This window comes from Cherax quadricarinatus, chromosome 17 (assembly GCF_038502225.1).
Source record: "Cherax quadricarinatus isolate ZL_2023a chromosome 17, ASM3850222v1, whole genome shotgun sequence".
NCBI classification, from domain to species: domain Eukaryota; kingdom Metazoa; phylum Arthropoda; class Malacostraca; order Decapoda; family Parastacidae; genus Cherax; species Cherax quadricarinatus.
This window is the reverse complement of record NC_091308.1, coordinates 2839719-2849733: the sequence shown is the minus strand read 5'-3', so window position 1 is coordinate 2849733 and position 10015 is coordinate 2839719. Positions and strand designations below refer to the sequence as shown.

The 10015-nt window shown below is 45.5% G+C and overlaps 1 protein-coding gene across 4 annotated transcripts in view; it reads right to left on the bottom strand.

Moving 5' to 3' along the window:
* The window catches only part of LOC138850970 (fat-like cadherin-related tumor suppressor homolog), a 336277-nt gene that overhangs the window by 162904 nt on the left and 163358 nt on the right, over window positions 1–10015 (bottom strand). For all 4 annotated transcript variants that reach the window (XM_070085708.1, XM_070085712.1, XM_070085710.1 and 1 more), the window contains one exon: window positions 5330–8774. In XM_070085708.1, coding sequence (XP_069941809.1) covers window positions 5330–8738 — 3409 coding nt within the window. In that variant the 5' untranslated portion in view covers window positions 8739–8774. The remainder of the gene's footprint in view (window positions 1–5329; window positions 8775–10015) is intronic.

Here is a 10015-nt window from a genome sequence, read left to right as displayed (position 1 = left end):
CCAGGTACACATAGTTAATTGCAACATGGTAATTTTGCGACAAGTTTAGTGGTTTACTGAATTATGTTGGTAGTAATATTATAATGATAATGATAATAGTGATATTAGCAGATGATAGTGGTGTTAAAAAATGGTAATGGTGTTAAAAAGAAAAAGCCTGAATAGGATAATTCACAAAGGCATATTAACTGACACTGAAAGTATTTCCTGAATATTCTGGAATATTCTGTGACACCAGTTGACAAAACGAGGGATTTATTCCCTTTATATCATTAGTTAGAAAGTTGTCCACATTAGCTGCATTCTGTATGTAAATGACCCACTATTGTAATGTAACTTCTTACGTCACATGACCTGTTCTCAGCGGTTAGAAGCTTAGGGATGGCTGTTAACTATCTCCTAGTTATTTTACCTCACGTTATCTGCAAACTGTGAGGCCTACTCCACCCGACTCCATATGGGGTGAGGTGTGGGGGGGGGGGGGTGATCTGTGTGTGGTTAGCATTCCGCTGGGCCTCTCTCTCCCTCAGAGGCTGGTGCCACCGCCCTACCATACTCTGAAAAACTTACCCTATTTCTCTTGTTACTGCCCTTGCAACATTGCACAGCTCCTGATGGCGCACTGAGAAGTGTAAGAGTACTTGAGCTAAAGATTCTTCCCCCCCCCCCCGTGGCTTGTACTCTCGACTTTTTTGTTATAAATCGTCCAAGGCCGGTCTGCGAGTACATCTGACGAGAACCTCGGAGGATTTACGACTATTCTCTGAGTACTACCTACACGTGACGGGTAAACATGATACTCGTTGTGTTCTCAGAAAGGAGATTCTGTTGACTAAGTCCAGACGAACTGACTTTCATCTCCAAGAACTTAACATTTATCCAAGATCTGAACTACAGTACTGAGTGAGATGATGACAGCTGCTGTCACTTTGCCTTAATATAAAACTCTCAGATACTTTCAGTTTTAATTATTCTTTATCAACTTCCTTATCAATTTAACAAATATTCTGTCCAAGAGACAGTCCAAATTTCCCATTTAATATTTTACTTGAATCAGTGTGTTTTGCATGTACTTCATCACTGTCTGTGGTTGCAGGGGTCGATTCATAGCTCCTGGCCCCGCCTCTACACTGGCCGCTACTGGGTTACTCTCCCTGCACCATGAGCTTTATCATACCTCTCCTTAAAGCTATGAATGGATCCTGCCTCCATTACATCGCTTCCCAAACTATTGCACATCCTGACTACTCTGTGACTGAAGAAATACTTCCTAATATCCCTGTGATTCATCTGTGTCTTCAACTTCCAACTGTGACCCCTTGTTGCTGTGTCCCATCTCTGGAACATCCTGTCTTTGTCCACCTTGTCAATTCCTCTCAGTATTTTGTATGTCGTTATCACGTCCCCCCCTATCTCTCCTGTCCTCCAGTGTCGTCAGGTTGATTTCCCTTAACCTCTCCTCGTAGGACATACCTCTTAGCTCTGGGACTAGTCTTGTTGCAAACCTTTGCACTTTCTCCAGTTTCTTTACGTGCTTGGCTAGGTGTGGGTTCCAGACTGGTGCCGCATGCTCCAATATGGGCCTAACGTACACGGTGTACAGGGTCCTGAACGATTCCTTATTAAGATGGCAGAATGCTGTTCTTAGGTTTGCTAGGCGCCCATATGCTGCAGCCGTTATTTGGTTGATGTGCGCCTCAGGAGATGAAGATTGAGACACTTATGCAGCATATGGGAATCTTTATTCAGGAAACGTTTCGCCACACAGTGGCTTCATCAGTCCAATACAAAGAGGAAGGCGTAAGGAGAGGAGGAGTATGAGGTAATCAGTCCCTCAGCCTGGAGTCGATGTGTTCAGTCCATCAATCTTGTAGAATGTACAGCATAGGGCCGTAGACGTGGCTTATATACTGCAGTGAGGTGAGGTGAAGCAGGCGGAGGCGGGGTCATAGTGGTACCAGTCTGAAGTGTTCCTATAATGAAGTCGTCTGTTTCCCTTCTTTCCATTCCTCTCGTCTCCTCAAAACTCCACTGTTTTTTTATGAGCAATGCTACTCCTCCCCCTCCTCTGTTCTCTCTGTCTTTCCTCATAATCTGATATCCAGGTGGAAAAATTGCATCTGTTATCATCCCTGTAAGTTTTGTCTCTGTTAGTGCTATAATGTCAGGTGATGCATCAGTGATGTGTTCTTGCCACTCTTATTTGTTATTCCATCTGCATTGATGTACCATACCTTTAGCTTCCTTTCCATTACTGTATTTTGGGAGATGGAAGAAGAAGGTGCAGGCTGGGAGGGTGGGAGGCAGGGCACAATATTATGGGAGGCTGCTGTGACTGTGGAATTAGTGCTTAGGGGGGGTGGTGGCTATGGAGTGAGGTTCATTTCTGTTTACTGTGTTTGGATGATATGTGGTGACGGGTTGAGAGGTTTCTGTAAGCATTTGTGTTTGATGTTCCCCCAAAGGCTGAGTTTTCCTGTCTGTCGTTGCCTGTCCTGTCTCTCTTTCCTTCCACTGGTTCTGTCTTGCTCTCACTTTCAGTTGTTCCCTTTCCTTTCGTGTTCTGTCTCGACTGAGGAACACTTTTTGATAATCTGGAGAGTCCTTTAACAGTGGTTTCTGTTGTAGTATCCTGTTCCGTACCACATCTGTCTTGAATGTCAATCTGATTGGTCGATTTTTTCCCTCGGATACCCCCCAAGTCTGTGAAAATTTTCTACTTGAGACATGTCCCTCTCTCCTGTTATTGCAATGATGTTCTTAATCTCTGTTTTCTCCCAATGCTTTCTTTCATCATAGGTCTGCCCTTCAGCCTCCTGAAGCCCATGAATAATTATTGATCTCTCCCTCTCCTCTTCCCATTTCTTTTCCCTCTGTATCTCTGGATCTGATTTAAGCATCTCCTTTGCTGTTTCCCTAATCATCTCCCAGACACCATGATGGCCTGATATTACTGCTGCAAAAGACTGCTTAGATCCATCCCCTCCTTCAGTCCCCTCGCTGCCTGCTGATGTTCCCATTTCAGCCATCTTGCTCCTTTTGGACTTCATCTTTAGATCCTGCTTCAGCACATCCATTTCTTTCTCCAATCTTTGTATCTTTATCTCAGCTACTACAGCTCGTGATTCCCACTTCTTGCTCTCTGCAGATATTTGCTCTAATATGTTATTGCAAAGCTCGTTTAACCTTTTCTCCCATTGTTGTTCCATTTTGTTCTTGAGCCGTTCTACCCATTCTTCCTTTTCCGACCAGCCATCATCGGTTCCCTTGCCTTTACATCCTCCCTTTTGAGAGCCCATTTTGTTTTTATCCTGTTGGGATGTTCTAGCTGCTTCAGCTTATCGTAAAAATGTGTGTGGTGGGGGGGATTTATGAGCTAATTGTTTGTGTGTGTGTGTGTGTGTGTGTGTGTGTGTGTGTGTGTGTGTGTGTGTGTGTGTGTGTGTGTGTGTGTGTGTGTGTGTGTATGTGGGTATGTGTGTGCGTGCTCACACTAGGCCTTTTGAAGATTATAAAATTTTTTCACAATCAATTCCTTATTAATATACACTAATATATACTATATAATATTTACTGTGTACACTTGTGTTTGTGTTTACTAGCTTGTCGTTCTTTGAAAAAGAAGGGGGGGGGGTCACGTTAACACTATTGTTATTGTTCTTGGTTCACCGGTACTCTCCCGGCCCAGATCTTTCCACACTAGGCTACGTTACTTTTTTGAAAATTACAGGATTATTTTTTCTCACTCAATTCCTTACTAATATATACTAATGTTTATTATAATAATTACTGGTGAACACATGTGTTTGTATGTGCGTACTTGTTTACTAGCTTGTCGCTGTCAGAAAAACGGGGAGGGGGTTCACTAGGCTACACAACTCTTCTGAAGATATTTAGATAATTTACTAAACATTATCAGGGTTACCACTATCTATCTCCTGGTACTGAAAGTTAGGGAGAGAGTGATGGTATAGCATACAACCAGCAGGGCGAGACACTGAGACTTTAGACACTAACCAAAATTAACCACACATAGGCAAGTGATGTCGTCTGCACAACAATGGAGGTTCCTGCTGGTCGGCTGCTATCAACTCCTTCAATTTTGTAACTCCTTCAGGAACTTTATCATGCATTCAAGTTTTTCTTTTATTTTTCTTTGAAGACTTGGTATTCACTCTTTTTTCTTTAGTACAGTATTGGTCATAACAAATCTGATGATATTAACTACATTCACAACACCAACAGCTGGGGATTGACTAATTTTTTCTTACTTTCAGTATTTACTTAATCACTCGTTCATGATCTTATCACTACACTGCTTCTATAACCAACCAACATATGTATTTGTTAATATTTCAGATCACACCGTTAACCCAATTAACTGTTTGGATATTTTGTGTCAACACTGCAGCCAGCTGACTGCTATCCTCCCTTACTCACCATTCATTCAGATTTAAATTGTAAAATTCTTGATCTTATCACATTATTCGCACTCTTGAAAGCTATTACACTCTTGTAGGTATGTTCACTGATTCACTCACGTACGATGACCGCTAATAATATCTTAGGACAGCCACTAGAACGCTAAATCCTGGGATCACTATTCAGCGATACTGCTTCATGTGTGTGTGTGTGTGTGTGTGTGTGTGTGTGTGTGTGTGAATGGGTTTATGAGCCGGGGTGGGTGGCTTAGATACCATGGAATTAAGGTCAGGAGATTCCAGGAGACTCCCGCTGCCTATCATCGTATCAGGACACCCTGATACGATGATAGTGGTTAGAGGCCCAGCCTCTAACCACTCTCTCGTGAAGTCAGATCAAAATGCTTATTTCATTTTTAGATTCGCAACCTTTTAAGCCTAAAGCTGGTCTTACTGGCAATGTGTGGTGTGCTACTGATGGCCATGTCAGGTGTGGTCTTCATGACCTGGTCTCATGTACAAGCGTATTTACATTACCTACCTGGAGTCGTTTCCGGAGCTCACCAGGTCACCGCCCCCACGGTGACCTGATGCGAGAGGCAGGACAGTCCTGCTTTAAAGCTGAATTATGTAGATGTCATACTGTTTGTTTAACAATCATACATCTTAACACTTTCAAAGATTTTGATAATGTGAGAGGTTAGTGGTATTGGCGAAGTGTGTGTCTATCACACAGCACTACAACACGCCTGTGTTTACAGTACACAGAATACGTCGATTAGCAAGACATATTAACCACGCGATAATTAAAAGTGTTAAGTGAATGCTGTGTTGAAAATGGTCAGGTAATACTGAAGTGTGAAGTATCATGAACTGCACGTACGTAAATAATAAATTAGTGAACTTACCTTCCCTGTCGATGGTGAAGTAACCAAGACCGTCCCCGGCAATGATGGTGTATGTGAGACGGCCCTGGTCGGGGTCCCGAGCTGTTAGGCTGGTGACCAGGGCACCTGGAGGCATATTCTCCTGAACACGACCCCGCACCACACGCTCACTGAACACAGGAGGACCAACGTTTTCGTCCACGTCGTGAACGCGAATGAAGAGAGAAGCGCGAGCTTCTAAAGATGGCGAGCCTCCGTCTTGGGCTCGAACTGACACATTGTACGACTGTCTAGTTTCAAAATCCAGCGGTGCCGATAGCCGCACTACTCCTGTTTCCTCGTCCACGCGGAAAGCATCTCCGTGACCGCTGACTAGACTGTACCTGATTAGGCCACCCACACCTTGATCTTGATCGGTGGCCTGCAAAGTGGCCACCACAGCACCCAGAGGTAAATCTTCAGGAACGTCCACTGTCAATTTGCTGGCCGCACCAAATTCAGGTGGACAGTCATTGATGTCGAGGACCGTTACTAGTACTCTGGCAAGGGCAGAGCGAGGGTTTTCCAAGGCACTGTCCCAAGCCCGGACTCTCAGATCATACTCACTGCGACGCTCACGGTCCAGTCCGCCGGACATATACACCACACCTGTTGTTCGCCCAACTGTAAACTCTTCCACGTCTGTCACTAATTCGTATGTTATTTTAGCGTTGAGACCTTCATCGGCATCTTGGGCACTCAGTTGTGCCACGCTGGTGCCATTACGAGTATTTTCTGGCAAGTGAAGGCTGTAACTCACACGACTAAACTCTGGTGCATTGTCATTCACATCAGCAACCTGAACAGTAAGATTTCTTGAGACGCACTTATGTGGAACTCCAAGATCATAAACAGTAATGTTGAGGAAATACTCTGGAGTACGCTCTCGATCCAGCTCCGCCACGACCTCTAGCACACCAGACTCGACGCCAATCTTAAAGACTGAGTCAGTGTCACCGTTGGACACGGCGTACACCACCCGCCCGTTGTGGCCTCTATCATGGTCCTTAGCTTCCACAGTAAGGAGTGCCTTACCGATTTCAGCATCCTCGAGAACCCTGATGATGCTGGGAAACTTGTCAGGAAAGTCCGGGGCATGGGAATTGTATCCGTAGCGGAGCGGCAGAAGAGCGTAGTGTTCCACAGCTGCGTTATTCTCAGCTGCTGCAGCCTCCACCTCTGCTGCCTTGGTGCTGATCCCGGTCTCATGGCACTCCACATGAGAGTGCTGTCTTATGTTAGCTCGGTCCTCATTTCTTTGGGTGATGATAGCCACCGTCACGCTGGTGGGGTCGGATATATGGGATCCATCAGTAGCTGTTACGTTGAGAACGTAAGTCCTCAGTCTATCACTTGTAATAAAATATTTCCTGAGATCACAGGTGAGAGCAAGTACACCTGAGGCGGCGTCCATAGCCCAACACTCTTCTTCCATATCGTTCTGGAGTTTGTAACTCACGATACTGGCGTTGTCCAGGTCGAGTGCGGAGAGTGTGAGAACACTAGTGCCCACCGGGGCGTCCACAGACACCCAGCCCTTGCAGTCAACACCTTCAAACTGAGGCCTGTTGTCATTAACGTCACGAACTTTGACTTTCACTGTTGTTTCTGTTTCCCGTTTGAAAGGTGTTCCCCAGTCCGAGGCTCGAACCTTGATGGTATACACACGTCGCTGGGCCTCATAGTCAAGCACAGACGAGGTACGCACTGTGCCGTCGAAGGGATCAATAACAAAGGGTACTTGATCAAGGTTAGCAATGCTGTAAGATATAAAACCATTCTCCCCTGAGTCTACATCAGAGGCGATCATACGAGTAACATACGAGCCTATGGGCTCATTCTCATCTAGCGTGACCTCTGTGTTGGGGGTGTTGAACTGAGGTGCGTTGTCATTGGCATCCAACACGCGGATAATAACCTTAGCCGAGGACTGCTTCCTGCGGGCATTGCTGGCTTGGTCCACAGCAGCCACAGTGACACTGTAGTAGGCAGTGGACTCATGGTCTAGCCAGTCCGCGGTAGATATAAGACCTGTTCGGGGGTTAATATTAAATTTGTCGTCCTCATTACCAGCGACTATTCTGAAGAGAACCCTTCCATTAATACCCTGGTCAGTGTCTGAGGCTGCTACTCTCACCACCGGAGTATTGGGTGGAGCTTCCTCGCTCACAGCCTCCTCGTACTGTTCTCTGGCAAACACAGGCGCATGGTCGTTCACATCAGCAATGTTAACGTGGACGTTGACGCGCGACTTGCGCTGTGGAATGCCGCAGTCGAAGGCCTGAAGGGTCAGGTTGTAGCCCTCAGGCGCCAGTTCACGATCCAGCAACTTCAGCACAGCTAAATTATATTCTTTGGAATGTGAACCACGAGTAATACTGAAGAGACGGTCGGGATCACCGCCTACGATATCTACTTTATCTACTTTGCCACTCTCGCCCTCGTCAGCATCATCAACAGTGATGATGGCATAGATGTGTGTGTGAGAGTGCTCCACCACGTGTGGCAAGTGTTGCACAGTGATACTGGGTGCATGAATGTTGACCTGATGCACCTGCACTTGCACTGAGGCTCGCGCCGCAGCTACAGACCGCACGTTCCGGGGCTGGGGCCCGCGGTCCTGGGCCAATACTGTTACTCTGTGTATGCGGCCATACATGTGAGACAATGGCCGCGTGACGCTTAGAACACCAGTGGTTGGGTGGACGGCGAATAAATTTGTCTTGTGATCTTCTAGTGAGTAATAAAGTTGGCCATTGTAACCATCGTCAGCGTCGTGTGCAGTGACAGAGATGAGTGAGGTGTGAAGGGAGGCGTCTTCGCCCACATTAACCTGGTATACAGTCGGGTAAAACAAAGGAATATTATCATTGGTGTCTAACACTAACACTGTCACATTGGTCCTGGCTTTGAGGTTGCCTCCCCAGTGAGCAACATTCTTCAGTCTGGCCTCCACCACAAGAGAGTAGCGGGCCCGGCGCTCCCTGTTGAGTACATCCCCCAGGCCAGTCTTTGTCCTCACCTTCAGCACCGTCACACCTCCTACTAGCTCGGAGTCAGCAGCGAAGAAGTGATCTTGGTCCCCATCTACTATTTCATAGGCGACATGGCCGGAGGGCGGCAGGTCATCCATCGCCACGCCCATGAGCTCCTCCCCGGCCACGTAAGTCCTAGGTAAGGAGTTCTCGTAGATGCTGACATTGTACAGGTTTCTTAGGAACCGAAATGAAGTCTTAGGGGAGGTGTCCCCGCCCGAGGACCCCCCGGCCAGCAGTGGTAAGGCTAATAGCACAAGTTGAAGGAAAAGGCGTTGGACTGGGCGTGTGTTGGCGTGGTGGGCGCGAGGCAGTGTGGGCAGGGGCGCCCGCAAGCCCGCTCCCCGAGGCATCATGCCGCCCTCAACATGTCATCTTGGTACTGGCATCACCTGAGGAGGAAAACAAACAAAAGTTACTTCAACATCATTTCTGAGGTGATTAAATGTAAGTTTAGATATTTAAGTTGCTATAACTCAAGCATACATACACGAGGACGTCAAACAGTAATCAAAATTCTCAGTAGTATTAGTTCCCAGTAGTACTAGTTACCAGTAGTATGACTACCAACCGTCTGCGTGAATCACTGACTGTTATTCACGTTGCAGCTGACCTTAGCATGTTTTTGAACGCCGCTCACCCCTAGGCATCACTGGTGAGTCAGTTTTAAGATAGTGAGCAGAGGCAGGGCGGGTCTGTGCTTCCCATACCTTCCATTATAATTATACGTACTAACCAGCCTACGTGAGTGTTCTTACCTAATCCACGTTTCGAACCCCCACATAACAAAATCACCCTTCGATAGTTTCCTTTCTCTCTCTCTCTCTCTCTCTCTCTCGCTCCCTCCATCACCCTCCTTCACCACCCTCTTTAGCAACAAACGTATCGTCAGAGGTGTATATCAATCGTATAACTTCAGTGCTACATGTGAGACAAGCACATCTCTGAACAGAATCCAGAGAACTAAACAAACAGTCCTTCAGGCTATTATAGACAAGGTATGTCAAGTCCATCATCGATGACAAGGTTCCTTCATGGAGCCTCTTCATGCAAATAATTTGTGAAGATAAGAAAGTTTACAAACAGACTAATTCCAAAGTTTAGAAAAATGTAGTAAGAGAAGAATCTGAAGAAACTAAGCCTAACGCCCGTGAGGGATAACAAAAACTAGAGGAGACATGATTACAAGCAATAGAGTGCTTAGAGGATTTGATAAGAATATAACATCAAAGGTATTTATCGTTTAACCTGGCCAGTTTGAACATATGTTGCCTTCAGTCGAATATGTCAAGGGTCTTAACAGTTCATTTGTGTGATACTGTTCATACGAACTCCATACTGAGACTTTCTCTGCTATTATATGTCCCATACTCTTTCATTATAGGTGTCAGACATGGAAATTACCAAGCAAGATGATGTTGGAGACCAGGTTTCTAAAGTTTACGAGGCAGTGTTGTGTACTGGATCGTGCGATAATATTCAACACGTAGAAAATATTCCTAAATAACTGTGTGTGTATTATATATATATATATATATATATATATATATATATATATATACATATATTATATATATATATATATATATTTTTTTTTTTTATTCACCGGTATTCTCCCGGCCCGGGTCTTTTC